Below are 18,915 nucleotides of genomic sequence, written 5' to 3'. Positions count from 1 at the left end.
CTAATAATAAGAGTTTTATGTGTATCAGTTCTGTAATAAATAACTCTGAACACCAGTGACTGAGTATCTGTTCTTCTAGGTATAGAATTTAATAGGAATCATTTGCCCAAGGGACTTACAATGGATTTATGGGTGTCTTTATGTATGTGTGTGTGTGTGGACACTAGTGTAGTGTGACAGTTGTTGTGATAGATCAACAGAGAGCAAAGTACTGTGGGAACACAGTGGAGAGGCATTTAGCCTGGGGAGTCAAGGTAGGATTCCAGAAAAGCTGCTGCTTGAAGCAGGTCCTCAAGAGTGGTAAGAGTTAGTCAGGAGAGTGAAGTTGGGCAGGACTTTTGTTCACATGGAGTGCCCTTGGAGCAAAAGTAAAGTGGTGGGGACTTCAGGGAAGTAAGATGAAGAGACCAAACATATGGGTAGTGTGGAGAAGAAAGGAATTTGATTTGACACCACTGGAATTGCTTATTTCTATGTATGACCAGGTCAGACTCTGCTGTTTGAAGGAAGAGACCTAAGATAAATGCTTGAGCCGATGATTCCAATAAACATGGACAGGAGCATTTTAATGCACAAAAATAATCCTTCATTATTTTTGTGCAATAAATGAATCGTCCTAAAAAATGTGAAATTAGAAAAAAACTTTTATTTTTAATTAAGCTATTGTAGCAATGTATTTATTGGAAGAAATGTATTGTTTGTTTTTAAGTAAATTAGTTCCTCTGTAACTAAATGTATTCTCAGTGGATAAAAGGAACTATTTCACAATAAACTAGTTATCTCTGTACACAATGTACATAAACATGCAGATATATATGTATGTATTGTGTGTGTGTGTATATATATATATATATATATATATATACACACACACACACACACATAAACATCTTTGGAGAAATAGAGCAATATTTTACACTTATTGTGTGACCTTCACTGAGGAAATTCTTGCATAAAATTTGATTTTAATTATAAAACTATTTCTTAATTTAAAAATATTAAAATAGCAAGCTACCTACTTTTTTATTGCTTTGACTTTTCCATTTTTAATTTAGGTGATACAGTAGTATATCAGTATGGAATAGCTACAGTCATAATTGAAGCTAATGATGACCCAAATGGTATTTTTTCTCTGGAGCCTATAGACAAAGCAGTGGAAGAAGGAAAGACTAATGCATTTTGGTAAGCCTGTTTGGATGAGGAAATTAAAAATTGGGTAGAATGAAAAAATTGTTGAGTACTGAAAATTTGAAATACTTGTTAATCCTTCAAAAATAAAAAAAATGATCAAAAATTGAATAATTTTAAAGTTTCAGTCTCAATGAGTGATGAACTCTGTTTATGCTGTTGCCATTTGTCTAAACAAGAATCAATGGAAACAAAAACACTGCAGCTGGTAAGCAGAAATTGTTCTGCTCACTCTCCTCACTCCAGTTCCATCATTTGTCAAGATTGAAAAATACAAATTATCCAAATCGTCAGAAACATTTCTAAAATGACACACTGACTGCTCTTATTCTGTACTTTTGTTTTGAAAAAAAAATCATTAGTTATCATTAAAATATTTTCCACTTGACCTTAGAATTTGTATTCAAGTTTCTGCTTTGAAGACTTTTCAGCTGACATTTCTGTGTATTGAAAGTTCTATTTCATCTTCTCTTGGTTGGCTAGGTCACTTAAGGAGATAGCATTGACTGCTCCCACTAGAGTTATATTTCCTATGCATTCATAAAAACTAATTTTATTCAATTTATTATGTAGGATTTTGAGGCACCGAGGACATTTTGGTAATGTGACTGTGGCTTGGCAGCTGTTCCAGAATGATTCTGTTCTGCAACATGGACAAGAATTCTATGAAACTTCAGGAACTGTTAATTTCATGGATGGAGAAGGAGCAAAACTAATAATTCTCCATGCTTTTCCAGATAAAATTCCCGAATTCAATGAATTTTATATTCTAAAGCTCATAAACATTACAGGTGCTGTGTTTTTCCATCTCTTATTTTTCCAACAAAATTTTATATTTTATAACTTAAATCCAATTGATGAAAGAAGTGTGTCTATCTTGATTTTCTGATTTTAAATATCAAAGTACCCTTCTTGTTAGAATTATTATCTATTTTTATTTATTTATTTTTTACGCTGGGGGTAGATCCAGGGCCTTGTGTTTGCTAAGCACAGACTCTACCAATGTAAACCCCCAGCCCCAAAGTGTTGCTTTTAGTCTCATTTTATGGTCTTACTTGGGTTCAGTTTTATAGATAGAGGCTTACCTTCACCATGAAACTTGTGAATAGACTTTTTCTACATCAAATGTTGTATTTATCCTAAAACATTAAAGGAAGTTAGGAAGTACAAATTCATAGTGTTTTAAAGCTTTGCCATAATTCAAACGATTTGCTTTCCTGTCACTTCTGGTTTTAAGCATAGGAATTTAACATCTCCAGTTTATAGCTTTTGTTCAGGGTTGACTGATTATAAAATTGTGATGAATCAGTGTTATTTGATATGTCCCCAAAAGTGTGATGAAAGCTACATGGTGATACTATTGCTCATTGAGGATGCATAAATTATTTAACTAGAAGTTCATATGCTACAATTTTTTATATGTTAAACTGGAAAGTACTTCAATTGGTTTTTCATTCATTACAAATTTTCTTATTACAGGTGGGTCCCCAGGTCCTGGAGGCCAACTTGCAGAAACCAACCTTCAGGTGACAGTAATGATTCCATTCAATGATGACCCTTTTGGAATTTTCATCTTGGATTCAGAGTGCTTAGAGAGAGAAGTGGCAGAAGATGTGCTCTCAGAAGATGACATGTCTTATGTTACCAACTTCACCATTTTGAGGCAACAAGGTGTCTTTGGTGATGTACGAGTAGGCTGGGAAATTGTGTCCAGTGAGTTCATGTCTGGTCTGCCCCCAATGATAGATTTTGTACTGGTTGGAATTTTCCCCAGCACTGTGCATTTACAACCACACATGCGGCGTCACCATACTGGAACAGATGCTTTGTATTTCAGTGGACTGGAAGGTGCATTTGGGACTGTTAATGCAAAATATCACCCCTCTAGGAATAACACGATTGCCAACTTCACATTTTCAGCTTGGGTAATGCCTAATGCCAATACAAATGGATTTGTTCTAGCAAAGGATAATGGTAATGGAAGCATCTACTATGGGGTGAAAATTCAAACAAATGAGTCCCATGTGACATTTTCCCTTCATTATAAAACTTTGGGATCCAATGCTACATACATCGCCAAGACAACAGTCAAGAAATATTTAGAAGAAGGTGTTTGGCTTCATCTTCTAATTATCGTGGACGATGGTATAATTGAATTCTACTTGGATGGAAATGCAATGCCAAGAGGAGTCAAGAGTCTGAAAGGGGAAGCCATTAGTGATGGTGAGTGTCATCTTTGCAACTAGGACTTTGAAATTTCTAGGTTCTAAAATCTTCAACTAAATTTTGATTTTTTTAAAAAAAGCTTGCAGATATTTATTTTTTTATTTTTAATTTTTTTAATTATCGGTGTTCAAAACATTACAAAGCTCTTGACATATCATATTTCATACATTTGATTCAGGTGGGTTATGAACTCCCATTTTTACCCCGTATACAGATTGTAGAATCACATCGGTTACACATCCACGTTTTTACATATTGCCATACTAGTCTTGCAGATATTTAAAAACTGTTTTTGTATTGCCTTATTTTCTTTGAACAAAATGATGTGCCTATCAAGACCATGATAAATTCTGCACTAAATGTTTCAGAGATGCATCAAATAGTCTTTGCTCATAAATAGGCTTTAGAAGAGGTATAGACAGATTACTGTAATAAATTTAGAAAGAATGAAAAAACTCTAAAGAAGGATCATTTATTGAAAAAACTCTAAAGGAGATCATTTATTCCTCTCGTGAGTAGTAGAGAATAATTTTTCAGGCAGAAGAATAGCAAAACTGTAGACATATGAAGCAGAGTATTGTACCTGGGGATCTGCTACTGATTCAGTGTAGTTGGAAGTAGATGTGGGTAGGCATAAGGTAAAAAGGAATCAGGAGAAAAATCACATTAAAATAATTACAGTATTTATAGTATCAGGAGATAAATTAGTGAATTCTGTGGAGTGTTTTGAAGAGATCATTTTTGTTGGCTTTAAGACAAACCACATACTGTTTCCATGAGTAATTCATCTGTGTGTATGTATACACACAAATGCTGGTTTTATCTATTATGTCACCAATTCACTCCATTGTATAATTTGATTCTATTTTATATTAAATGAGAAGATAGAACAGAGATTAAGTGGCTATAGTGTTGTATTTTCCCTCTGAATCTCCACCATTAGGTGTTAACTTCTGCAGTTTTTCCAGAATAAATAATATAGAAAAAAACAAACATCATGTACACATCTACCAATTTCTGCCCAAGGACTGTGCTTAGAAATATTCTATGGCATTAAATTATTCACTTTCTGATTGTGTGTATGTATACACACAAATGTTGGTTTTATCTATTATATCACCAATTCACTCCGTTTTATGATTTGATTCTATTTTATTAAGGTTAACAGATGAAAATGTATTTTCACACTTTCATCTATTAACCTTGATTCCTTTAGTGAAAGTAATGGTGGTAGAACAAAAATGAAAAAGATTGGGGATTGTGAATACTGGTATTTCTTTCCTTTGTTTGGCTTCCTGCAAAGAACTTATACTATTTTTGAATGTGTCACTTGGAAAGAAAAAATTAAAACCACATATGTATTTATTTTTTTTGAAGTTATCAATGAAATATAACATATATTACAAAATATACTAAAGTGCCTGAGTACCTCAGCACACAGAAGCCCCATGTATCCACCCACAACCCCAAGAAGCAGCCAAGCAACCTTTCCTGAGTAGCTTGGCCCATTGAGGCACCCAAGAAGCAACTGAGCATCCCTATCCATCCTCCATTGCCTCAAGAAGCAGTTGAATAGCCTCTTCCTCTTCTCAGACTTTTAGATCACTGTGGCCCAGAAAAGCAGAGGCTCACCCCCACTGACGCACCATTGGTCTTTGGGAGTCTAAATAAATAAAATCAGAGATGAAAAAGGAGACATTTCATCTGATACTAGGGAAATACAAATAATTATTAGGAACTATTATGAACTACTATATGCAAAAACCTGGAAACCTAGAAGTGGATTAATTTATGTACACATATAACCTACTAAAATCTAACCAAGAGATCACAGAAAATGTGAACAGACCAACAACAATTAACAAGATTGAATCTGTAATAGAAAGTCTTCCAAAAAGAAAAGACCAGACCAAATGGCATTAGTGCTGAAGTTTACCAAACTTTTAAATAAGAAATAATGTCAATACTTCTCAAGCTAGTCCAAAGAAGTGAAAGGGGGAATGCTCCAGAGCTCATTTTTGAGGTCAGCATTGTCATGACACAAAACCAACAAGAATATACGCAACAAGAAAAGCACAGGTCAATATCCCTGATGAATGGAGGTACAAAAATCCTCAAAAAAATACTAGCAAAATTGAATCCAGTAGCACCTAAAAAAAATCATACACACAATCAAATAGGATTTATTGCTAGGAATTAAAGATGTTTCAAGATATGCAAATTGATCAATATCAAACAGAAACAAAATGAAGGATTAAAAACCATATGGTCATCTCAATCAATACAGCCAAAGCATTCAATAAAATTCAACATAAGAGAAGGGAAACTATGGGATGGGAGAAAATATCTGCAAAAAATAAAATATTTATCCAGTAAGGGATTAGTTTCTGTAGTATATAAGGAACTCAGACAACTCTACAGCAAAACCCTCCAAATAATCAAATTAAAAATTAGTCAAATTACTTGAACAGACATTTCTCAAAATAGATTACATGAAAAAAATGTTTAATATCACAAATTATCAGGGAAATGCAAATCAAAACCACAATGAGATATCATCTCACCCACTTACAATGGTTACTGTAATCAAAAAGACAAAAAATAACAAATATTGGTGAGGACGTGAAGAAGGGCAATCTTTCATACACTGCTGGTAGGAATATGGATTAGTATAGCCATTGTGGAAAACAGTATTCTAGTTTTCCTCAGAAATCTAGAAATAGAACTACCATGTGAACCTGCAATTGCATTGGGTATATATCCAAATCAAAGGAATTGAACTGAATATGTCGAAGTGACATTTGTTGAAACACTATTCATAGTGGACAGTGTATGGAATTATTCTAGGTGAATGGATGAGAAAAATATATATATACACAATGGAATATTATTCAGCCACAAAAAGAATGAAATTCTAACATGAATAGAAGTATAGAGAACATTATATTAAGAGAAGGAAATTAGGTGCATAAACAAATATCACATGTTTTTACTTATATGTGAAAGTTAAAAAGTTAATCTTGTAGAAGAAGAAAGTAGAATCGTGGTGACCAGAAGCTGGGAAGGATGTAGGAGAGAGAGGGTTGATTAATGGGTACAGGGGTGTAGAATAACTTCTAATTTTACATAGCACATTGGGTTAACTGTAGTTGACAACAAATAATTGAATATTTCAAAATAACTAGTAGAGAGAATTTTGCACGTCCCGACATGAAAAATGATGTCTGGGTGATAGATATGTCTTTTACCTTGATCTGATCATTGCACATTGTACATATGTATTGAAACATCAGATGTACCCTATGTGTTTTTACATGTTAATTTAAAGGAAAACATATTAAAGTGTATAAATGATAAGTATTGTAAGTACAGATAGATGAATTATAAAACTTGAATATCATTAGTTTCATCAACCACATAGTGTAACCAGCCTTCAGATCAAGAAATAGAGCATTCTAGAAGTAACTGGTGGTTCTTTTCTAGTTAGTAACTTACTACCCTGCGCACCTATGATTGCTATTTTTTAAGAGCATTAATATTGATTTTTCCTGTATTAAAATTTAGGTGAATAGAATTGAATGTCTGACTTATTTTGCTCAGCATTGTTTTTGAGATTCATCCATATTTTTTGCCTATTTTACATACCTCATGCTCATGTTTTTATAGTATTCCATTGTGTAATTAGAACAGTATTTTTTCATGGTATTTTAAATTTGTTTGTGTTGTTTCCAATTTTTGGCTATTACATTCAGCATTTCTCTTGAATATTCTTATATATGTTTTCTGGATGAAATTTTCTCTGCTGTCTATTCCTGGGATGGAATTGCTGAATCAGTGTGTGTGTGTGTGTGTGTGTGTGTGTGTGTGTGTGTGTGTGTGTTTATTCAGTTTTAATAGATAAAACCTACCAGTTTTCCAAAATAGTTGAACCTATTTATATTCTCACTTTTGGTGTATCAAAGTACCATTTCACCAATGCTTATTTTATCTTTAGAAAACCATTTTGGTAGGTTTGTGATGGTTTCAAAAATTTGTATTTTTAAAGAAATAATTGTACGGTCAATACAGAAATCAAGGAAAATTTAAAAGTACACATATAAAACAAAAAATAACAATCATTCTCATTACCATAATTCTAAGATCACCATTATAAACATTAAGTGTATTGTTGAAATTTTTATATCTATAAAAATATATATATCACCAATTTTTACTTCCTTGTCAAAGTAATATATATGCATTTTACAAAATTTAAAAAGCATAGAATAATATTACGATGCAGGGCTGGGATTGTGGCTCAGTGATAGAGCGCTCGCCTAGCATGTGCGAGGTGCTGGGTTCTATCCTCAGCACCACATAAAAATAAATAAATAAACTAAAGGTTAAAAAAAATATATATAAATTTTAAAAAAATGTAAGGTGAATATTACCATGTTCTCTCCATTCCGAAAGGACCATTATGACATTGTAGAGTCTATAACTTTTTTATTTTGGATGATTTAGCATTTTAGCTTAAATAGATGACACTAAAATTAGAGAAATATTGATGATGTTTGTTCCAGAGAAGTAGTCATAGAAACAAAGCATTTAGAATGCCTCAAATTTATATAGTGTTTTATACTTAAATGGCTTTTTTCATACATTACCAAATTTTAACTTCACTATAATTTATTAAATATTTTATAGGTAAGAAAATACAAGTCAGAATTGGTAAATAAATTAACTAGCATCACATGGCCAAGTCATAGAGGAGCCAAAACCTGAATATAATCTTTTAACTCAGTATTGTTTTAGTTTATCACAGAAACAAAACTAAAGAAGAGCTGATCACTTCTTTATCCTTGACTCTATGCAGTCTCTTGGCTGCAACAGATAGTTTTATGAGGACTGGGAAACTTACGTCATTAAATTAAAGTTGATAAATAACTCTAGAGGAGAGAGCACATCATAGGATTTATCACCAGCCTGGAGTTCAGAGGAGTGGTTCTGGTTTACTGGGAAGGAAGGTGGTCTCCATAGTAGGTATACTTGTGATAATGTGTATAATACTTGTGACTTCACTAAAGGAGCAACCTGGTTAACAATTTGTAAAACTGCCTTCGTTGAGACTATTGATGGGAAACATTTAGTGCATTCTTTTCCAGAATCACTGCCAAACTCTCACCTTACATAATTCATTATCTTAGCTGAATTATTAGGCAAGGAATAAGGAGACGAACAAGAACTGGTAAAATCCTGAGAAGTGTTGTCATTGAGATTGAAGTAACATTGTTGGGCTGCATGTTATTATAAAAAGTCCCTAAGACTCATATAATGTTTCTGGGAAGAAATGCTTTGATTTCTGTATTTATTCCACTAGTTGTTTATATAAAGAAATATATTTGACCCATGGAAACTATTTTTTTTTCTGAATTCTTACTTCATTTAGCTCAAGATAAGTTTCTAATACACCAAGCTTTGAAGTTCTCTAAGAATAGGAATACTAAAGTTTTAAAGTTGTGAGTGAACTAAACCATTCCATTTTTAGATGGGCAAGTAAATTTAATAAAAAGTTATGAAGAAATGTGTATCCAAATACACATACACACAAGCAAACATACATGTATGATTATGTGTATATGTGTGTAGTTATTTTTAAATCCTTTTTTTTAAATAGAGAGAGAGATTGAGAAAGAGAGGAGAGAGAGAGAGTTTTTTTTTTAATATTTAGTTTTTAGTTTTTGGCGGACACAACATCTTTGTTTTTATGTGGAGCTGAGAATCAAACCTGGGCCGCACACATGCCAGGTGAGCGCGCTACCGCTTGAGCCACATCCCCAGCCCCTTATTTTTAAATCCTAAAATGGTTTTAGACAGACTGACAGAATGACTTATAAGGCTATTATTTAATTTGAAGATAGTTATTAATTTCATTAGTACAAAATTTCATAAATTCTAGTTATTGCTTAATAGATTCATTGTTTATCATAGTAGAACATAACCTTAATTTGTACATCAGTTATATTAAATTTTTACATATAAAAATATTTTTCAATAAGATTGGATTGCTTTCTAAATTAAGTTACAATTTAGTACATGACAGTTGATATGTAGATTTAAACCTCTGTCTCATTTCAGGTCCTGGAATATTGAGAATTGGGGCAGGAATGAATGGTAATGACCGGTTTACAGGTCTGATGCAGGATGTAAGGTCCTATGAGAGGAAACTGACCCTTGAAGAAATTTATGAACTTCATGCTATGCCTTCAAAGAATGATTTACATCCTATTTCTGGATATGTGGAGTTCAGACAGGGAGAAACTAACAAATCATTTATTGTTTCTGCAAGAGATGACAATGAAGAGGAAGGAGAAGAGTTATTCATTCTTAAACTAGTCTCTGTATATGGAGGAGCTCACATTTCTGAAGAAAATACTACAGCAAGATTAATCATACAAAAGAGTGACAATGCCAATGGCTTGTTTGGTTTCACAGGAGCTTGTATACCAGAGGTAAGCAGTGAGCTGGAAAATTTTGTAATTAAAAATTTTATTATGGGTGAGATTGTTTGGGTCTGGGCTTTCTTTTATTTGGTAAGATTGCCAAAGTATTTACTTTTTGGGCCAGAAGTGTGTGGTATAGGTGGTGCTTACAAATATAAATTACAGTCTCTGTCCTTATAAATTCACAGTTTGATTCAAATTAATGAGTTGGTGGCACACGCCTGTAATCCCAGCAGCTCCCGAGGCTGAGATAGGAGAATCGCGAGTTCAGAGCCAACCTCAGCAATGGCGAGGCACTGAGCAACTCAGTGAGACCCTGTCTGTAAATAAAATACAAAATAGGGCTTGGGGATGTGGCTCAATGGTTTAGTGCTCCTGAGTTCAATCCCTGGTACTTAAAAAAAAGAAAAAAATAGTAAACAAGACAGCAAGTAAATCTTAGCAATTATCCTTAAAGTTACTGCATTTTGAAAATTCAAGTCATATTCCACACATAATTTACTTTTGGGTATTGCTTTGGATACTGTATAAGTAAATGAACTAATATATATTGAAAGCTAGTATATATAATTGTTAATGAAATTTTATTCAAATATGAGTTTTGAGGTTTTTTCCTTGTCCAAAGCATACTTTAGTTGTTATAACATTCTTCAGTGTTGTCTATAGATGCTTTTCTTGCCAACGTTCTTGGCCAGCTAAATTCATTAGCAGTTTTACTGTGCTTATCAGTTCTTTCCATGTTTTCAAACATTAGTAATCATCTTGGTTTCCCATTCAGTAATATGAGAGTGAATGAAACTACTTCACAGGTGTTTTGTGTGACAGCAACAGCTCAATGTCTATGGATGTTGCCAAGAAACAGGAGAACATTTCCCTTTGCAAGTTGATTCTAATACATTTAGAAGAATGTCTATGTAAATTGAAATGATTAAGAAAAATAGGGGTGTATAGGACTTGAAAAATTCATCTACAGCACAGGCATCATTGTAGCTTAAATGGGAATGCCTGGCTCTCTGAAATGTCACATAGTCCCTTTAGCTCTGTGGTTTGGTGATATCATAAGAGATCTTCAAATGGTGGTCATATTTTTTATATCATAAGTAGAGTACTAGAGAGAACAAACATCATACAAATCTGCAACTTAAAAGAGAAATGTTCATCAACAGTGAAACTACTTTATATGAATGTTCAGAGAACTTTTATATATCAAATTTTATGTGCCTTTCTGAAAGTCCATATTATAGGTGCAGCACATATTAATTATTAGTTTCTTTATAGTAAAGAACAAGAAATTGACATTTTCAGGCACAAGAAGAAGATAACCCAAGTTGAAGTAAGTGGAAAATGATCAAGTCATATGACTGATTTGTAGCTTAGTGATTACTAGTGCTTAATGAATATTAATTTCCCCTTTTGGTTCTCAGATACAATGGGAAGAACTGGAATTTGAACATACCTGTGTCTTGTGATTCTAAGCTGCTATCTTTCTCTCTAAGTTGTTAATATCATTATTTTAAAAAAGACCGATGGCTTTTATCAATTTATAAAAACTATTGGGGTGCCACGCAAACTCAGATTCCTTTCAAGATCTGTCCTCATGTTGTTCTCTTCTTTGGTTTCTGTCTGACTTGTGTGGCTTCAGTTTTGACCTCTGGGCATTATTGATCTCTCTTTGCAACACTGTTGTTCCACATCTTCATGTTTAGTCATTGGAACCTCAGCTCCAAAGACATTTTCTGTGTGAACATCTTATTTAAAGTAACTGATTTCTATTTCTGCCTTGTAACTCTTTATCCATCCATAGTTTTATTTTTTCTTTCATAGCATTGATCACACTCCCAAATTCCTTCTGTTATTTTAAAATCTTCTTATTTACTGGTTATCCCCCTCCACCACAAAAATGAAAGATCTTTGAGTGTAATATGGTCTTATTGTTTATTGTTGTATCTATAGACCAAGAATGGAGCATGATAAGTACTCAATAAATCTTTGTTGGAGCTTATGAATATATTTTAATATTAAAACATGAAAAAAACAGAGCAGTTCAGATTTAAAATGTATTTTGACTAAGTTAAACTACATGAACAACCAAACTGATGGGAAAAAATACATAACAAAATTTTAAAACCTGCCATTATAGTTAAGATTTCAATGCTGGCTTGTCTCTCAAATTTCATTGATAGATTGTGGTGAGTATTGGTTTAGTTATCTAGGCATGTAGCTATATTCCTGTTGACTTCTGACTTTGAACATGACTAGACAAGCCTTTCAATGCAGAAGAGAGAAGTTTCCTCCATAGACCATAGTACCCAAGCTGAAGTTCTGGAAAGAACAAAATGGAATGGAAATAGAATGTGTCCACATTAGAAAGAAATATTTAGATGATTAAAATAGGAAAATTTTTGTTGACTTTCAGGAAGATTACACAGTTTCATTCTTAAAAAATTTAATAGAAAATTTAATCTCTGTGATTTGAGGTAGGAATCCTTAAATATTTTCAATATCATCATAAACAACAATGATATTTATTGGTTGCATACTGAAGTCATTCTCAAAGTAACCCAGAGATTCCATTTCCAAGGACCCCTGGAGTTTCCTGAGGTCCTTTCCAGGGGGTCCACAAGGTCAAAACTAACTTTTTAAATAATACTTTAGTTTTTTTATTTCTTCCTTTTAATGACATTTTGTACTAAAAACATAGCTTCTAGTGCTTTTACACAAATCAAGGTTGCAGTGCCACATTGTACCAGTTATTTATTCACCATCCATAGTTTAAAACATGCTAATTTCATGATATAAGAAGTACAAATGAAGTACTTTTGCTATATTAATAGAACATCGTAATTGTCTCCATGAAAAGTGCTTATACAAATTTTGAGTCATGAGTTTAACTAGCTTCTGTTTTCATGGAACACCAGTTTCACTTAAAATGACTGACATTTAGTTATTCAGACTTGGGTATTTGGCAGACATTTTCATGAAAATAAGCAGAGTGAGCTATTGATTACAAGAAAAACAACTGACAGTTCTTGCTGATGATAAGAAAAATTCAATCTTTCAAATGAAAATTTGAATTTTGTAGCACTTTTATCTGCCAAAGTGAGCTTGACTGTTTCCCATTACTTAGACTTTTCAGATAAGATTGACAGTGATATCAACCAGTATAATTATTTTGTATGATGAAATGTGTCAACAAAGAGAAGATATGTATAACTCAGTAAACCAATATTTTACAAATAATCATTGCATATTATTATAAAATCATGCATGTGTAAAAAATTGATTCAGAGTACAAAGTAGGCCAATGTTTTTTAATGTAATAAAATATGCTTGAACATTGCAGCTAAATGTTGAGGAACTTCCTCTTGTCAAATTTTGGTATACTATTGCAGATAAAAACATACAATCATCTGAAAAAGACTTCAAATCTTCATCCTTTTCCAATTATGTATTTAGATAGGGCAGGACTGTCTTCATATACTTCAAGTAAAATAACAGAGAAAAACAATTGGTTCAAAAAGGAGACATAAGAATCCAGCTGTTTTTTGTTAAGGCAATATGAAAGAGACTTGTAAAAATGTAAAACAGTGTGATCTTATCACTGTTTTGTTTTGTTTTTAAATATAGTTACTTATAAAGATGTTGCTCAGAATGGATTTTTCATAGGTATTTAAGGTATGTTATTAAATAATATTTAATTTGTTCATTTTATATTTGTCATATGATAAATATCAACAGACTTCAACAGTATAGGCAAAACTCCTTTAGAGTTCTCAGTAATTTTATGACTGTTCAGGGGTCCTTATAAGAAAATATTTGAGAACTGGATTTACTTTATGCATGGGATTGTCTTCACTCATTTCAACTTGCTTGTTTTTCACAATTAAAAACTACTGTCATTTCCATAAATTCTTTTCCATTGTATTGTTGCAAAGACATTGAAAATTCCACTTTTTTTCCCCTCCTGATCCTTTCAAATTTTCTGAAGGCACGAGAGATCCTTTAAAAATACTTCTCTGAGTTATGTTACACTTTTACATTTTCTTACACTGTGTTTGTTTTTAAGTGCCTGCCATATGTTATGTGAATGAAATAAGTGATTATCAATATAATCTGATAGCACAGATCATCACCCAAGCATGAAAGAAAATTAAAAATTAACTGGGTTTGTAATTGTTTAACACTAATCTTCTGTTCAATGCAGGAGGACAATTCATGGCTTAGAATACTGTGTTTTATTTTTCCGAGTAAATACATTTTAAAAACTGTATTTTTGATTACCTTTGTTAATACTTGATCAGAAGATTTGTCAAATTCCTGAGTTGAAAGAGGAAACAGTGGTGAGGACTGTTGTTTCTATTGTGAAATTACTGAGTATGGTTTCGAAGAGTACTGTGGATCTTGTGCATTTCACACACTGGCCTAAATGTTTGTAGCATGATTCAAATGTCAATTAGATGAATATTTATATTAGAAAATACTTTCAGGTTTTAATTTTTTTTAGTCCTTTTAAATATTTATTTTATTTATTTATTTTTATGGGGTGCTGAGGATGGAACCCAGTGCCCCACATATGCTAGGAAAGTGCTCTACCACTGAGCCACAACCCTAGCCCCTTGCCTTAATCTTACTCATATTAATAATTACATTGTGTAGTCTGGTGTTTCTTGAGGTGTTGTCTACAAAAGACCTTGGGTGAAAATATTTAATGCATACCACTGGAAAACCTCCTTGATTCAGGTTCCCATTCCTGGATCAATGTACCTGGTTGGGGGAGGGAAAAAGCAAAATGTAGAATGATGAAAAGTTTCATTCATATATATATATATATATATATATATATATATATATATATATATATATATATATACACACACACACACACACACACACACACACAAACACACACACACAAACACACACACACACAAACACACACACACACAAGAGAAAATTACTGGTCCAGTGTGCCCATCACCTAGCTTCAGTAATTATCAGGCTTTTGCCAATCTTTTTTCATCTGAAAAGTTTTAAAAGCAAACCTCAAATATTATGCCCTTTAAGTTCATAAGAATTAAAGGTAGATTTTTACCTAGCATCCTAGGTGATTTTTTTTAAACAAACCCTTGATATTTAAAGGATCTTCTCTAGTTGGAAATTTATAAAGCTTGCTTTATGGAATATAGTCTAACCTGTTAAATTTTCTGTACAATTTTGATATATAGCATGTGTCCATACACACTCTTATTTTATAAGGATAGTGATTGCTTTTTCCTTTTTAAAGCTGAAAACATTAAAAAAAATTATAGATTTTGATGATGCTTTTACTAACTGAAAAATGTAGTGTGATTCTTGCAAACAAAAATCTCTTATCTTAGGCCTGGATGCCGCATGGTTATTCTCTGACTTGGAAAAATTTAAGTGGCTAAGGAACCCTCACAGATTCCTGAATCTTTGGATCTATTTGATTCATGCCTCTTACCGAGAAAGGAAGAGCTGAATATTTATATACTTAGATGAATGATTTATTACTTTAACTCATTCAAAATATTCATTCTCAAAAAAATTTAGGGTGGGAAATGGAGAAAATCCATTGTTATTGTAATGAGAATTGAAATATATGGAAATCAGTTTGCTTTTTAATGATATATGCATGCTTATTTCCTTATAATGTGAGATAGTATTTTCATGTAGCTTTTTATTATGCGTGTATGTCTGTATTTTAAGGGGCAATAAATCTCCACAGAGTCCATGAAACATTATGGTCCTCCTTTAGGAAAAGACTGAGAATGCTTGATAAGTGGTGGAATGAAGACACCCCTCAGGAGTCTATGACATTAAATCCATACTTTTTCTACCAGACATTTGCTCAGTTTCTATTCTGCCAGTATGAAAATGCAGATGCAAAACTTTATGTGGAAATTAAATAGGACGCTGTATTAAGCATCTGGGTCTTTTTGTTACTTCCTCCTTTTCTCTCCAACCCGTTAAGGCTGGATGGCCTCACCCAGAGAACAGTTCATTCTAACATGATATGGTTGATGAGTCCCTATAAGCCATCATGTTATGCCAGATTACATAGTGAGAAACATTGAGTTTATGGAAAAGATGGGGTTAGGAGAACACTACTCAAAAACTTGGTCAATGACATTTAAAAAGAAAGGGACCTCATTAAACATTGTGTACATTAAATGTTTAGTTTTTCCACACTATAGTATATACAGCATACTACCTTGAAAATGACATTATGAATATTTGTAAAAGTTGGCATTGAAAGGATTTCAATTTGTGTGCCATTGTAAAGTGAAGGAAGGAAGGTTATCTAAAATTGGAGGAACAGTCGTAACCCTAGAAGTAGAGAAGTGTGATAGCAGCACATGTGGTGAACTGAGGCAGATGGTAGATGTTGGAGATGTGTGTGCTCCTACATAGCTTGTTTTGGGTGGGTTCAGTTTCCTGTGTCCCCCATATTTTTTGTGGATGAAATTGCACTTAAAAGCACATGCAAAATTCAGGTTTTATTCAAATTGTTTTTTTGCTTGTGGTACTTGGGATTGAATCTGGGATGTTCTACTGCCGAGCTACTTCTCCAGCCCTTTTTATTTTGAAACATGCTCTCACTCATTTGCTGAGGCTGTCCTTGAACTTGTGGTTCTCATGCCTCAGCTTCTCCAGTGACTGGGATTATAGGCATGCACCACTGTGCATAGCTAATACTTGAATTTTTATCTCTTCAGTTTTTTGTCCTTTTTTTCCCTCCAAATTACATATCTGCTAATATAAAACTAAAATTGAACTGATAGCCTGAGAATTTGAGAGTATGAAGACTTATTTTTTAACATATTACAATTTCTTGCTCCATATTTAAACTGATATTAAATTTTTTAGATCAAAACATTACCTTCTTGAAAAATACACATGTGTTTTATACTTGTATATATGTATGACAAAAATATTTAAAAAATATTAAGTATGACATCAAATATCCTTTTTGATCTGTCAAATGGCCTTTTTGATCTAATGCCACATTAGGCATTCCTTGAGGCTCTCCACTTGGTACTTTATATTATTCCTAGAATGATTCCCCAGATATACTGTATTGCTTCTTATGTCTGTAAAGTTCTTCCTGATGTCAGGTTTCATTCTCTACCCCCCCACCTCTGGCCCCATGTGGTCTGGTCTGTGCTGAAATCATCAATAAATCCCAAGTTTGTCTTTCTCTTTAGGATTATGTTTATGCAGAGAAAGGATTATGCATTTTTTGAAAGGAAAAAAAAATCTTTTGTAAACATAGATTCTAGCACCGTGGTGGCACACAAGAGATTCAATGAGTGAGCATATACAGTTTAGAGGTCATAATTCATTTGCTTTATTTATCTATATGAATGAATGAGAGGAAACAAATGATTGTAAATACTTCTTAGCAATCAGAAATATACCTGGGGGAATGTAGAGCCTTCTAGTCCCTTTTAGAAAAGTGGAAAGTTATAAATTTAGGTTAAAGAGAAGATTTCGTGAAAGATTTTAATTTTATCACCGATTTTAATAGATATATTCACAACGCATGTCAGTAATTTATGTTCCATTTCAGATTGCAGAGGAGGGATCTACCATTTCATGTGTGGTGGAGCGAACCAGGGGAGCTCTGGATTATGTGCATGTTTTTTACACCATCTCACAGATCGAATCTAATGGCATTAATTACCTTGTTGATGATTTTGCTAATGCCAGTGGAAGGATCACATTCCTTCCTTGGCAGAGATCTGAGGTAAACCCTGCCTTCTTTGTTTCTTTGAAAGTGTACTGGAAAGGTTTTTCTGTTGTGTTTGTTCTGTAATTTTGTTGCAGCTTTTTTCTACTTAAGCAACTTAAAATACTTGGGAGATGAGATGTATATCATGGCATATATATTCTAGTATATGCAAAAGAAAAGTTAAAAATTTTGAATAATATATGCTCTAGTTTTATTTATTCTTTAATCCCAACATAATAAGAATGGTATAGCTTGAGAGTATATCATTGTGAGTATTTTGTTATTACTGATACAGAGAGAAACCATTCAGTTCTTATTGGGACTCTTCCAATCAGCCAATGAGAAATTCTTTTAACTGTAGTTTCACTTTATTTGCATTAAATTTGGAGAAATGAGATACTTGTTTTGTGCTTCAAAAGTGCAAATTACCTCAAATTTTATTAAAATAGTCTCACTGCTGAATAGATGCTCCATAAATAAATGATACTTCCTATAATGAAACTGGAATGAAATTTCTTCCTGTATCAGAATTTTAAATATTTGGTTAATATATAATGTTAGAATATTCATATCAGTATATTTTTACATTAAAATATAAATAGCTTATTGTTCATCATGGATTCATACAAATAACTTAAAGCTTGTAATTAATAAATAGTCTTTGAGGAAAGTTTGAGGGACTTAACAAATTAATTGGATAACAAAATGAAGTTGAGAGATGATTTAAACATTTATAAAATTAAAACAAAAATAAAGCATAATAGTAGTCAACTCTATATAATTTGGGAGAAGAAAGAAACAAATTAAATGGTTTATAATAAACGTTTCCTATTATCTGCAAATAGGTCTATGAAAAAAACTTTGCTAATCTTTGGTAAAATGAGGAAACCTAGTAAATTTTCATACAGCTAAAATTATTTGATTTGCAGGATGATATTTTATTCTGTTTTTTTTTTTTTAAATATTGTCTTAGATTTGAACTGTTCTTTCTTTTTTCTTTTTTTGGTACTAGGGATTGATTCCTGGAACACTTAATCACTGAGCCACATCCCTTGTACCCCCTTTTTTATTTTTTAAGACAGGGTCTATCTAAGTTACTTAGAGCCTCACTAAGTTGCTGAGGCTGGGTTTGAACTTGTGATGCTCCTGTTTCAGCCTCCCAAGCTTCTGGGATTATAGGTGTGCACCACCATGACCAGCAAAGTGTTCTTTCTTTATGAAATTTGATAGTGTGTGATAACTTTTTAATGCTTTTATTTGACAAAA

At 32.7% G+C, this 18,915-nt stretch overlaps 1 protein-coding gene across 1 annotated transcript in view; it reads left to right on the top strand.

The window, feature by feature from the left end:
- Adgrv1 (adhesion G protein-coupled receptor V1) overlaps window positions 1–18,915 on the top strand; it is a 521,596-nt gene that overhangs the window by 37,376 nt on the left and 465,305 nt on the right. The window contains exons 17-21 of the mRNA XM_027927625.2: window positions 1,056–1,182; window positions 1,762–1,979; window positions 2,668–3,411; window positions 9,532–9,905; window positions 17,488–17,664. Of these exons, the coding sequence (XP_027783426.2) occupies window positions 1,056–1,182; window positions 1,762–1,979; window positions 2,668–3,411; window positions 9,532–9,905; window positions 17,488–17,664 (1,640 nt within the window). The remainder of the gene's footprint in view (window positions 1–1,055; window positions 1,183–1,761; window positions 1,980–2,667; window positions 3,412–9,531; window positions 9,906–17,487; window positions 17,665–18,915) is intronic.

Source organism: Marmota flaviventris, chromosome 5 (genome assembly GCF_047511675.1).
Source record: "Marmota flaviventris isolate mMarFla1 chromosome 5, mMarFla1.hap1, whole genome shotgun sequence".
Taxonomy (NCBI): domain Eukaryota; kingdom Metazoa; phylum Chordata; class Mammalia; order Rodentia; family Sciuridae; genus Marmota; species Marmota flaviventris.
This window is presented reverse-complemented; position numbering and strand designations above follow the sequence as displayed.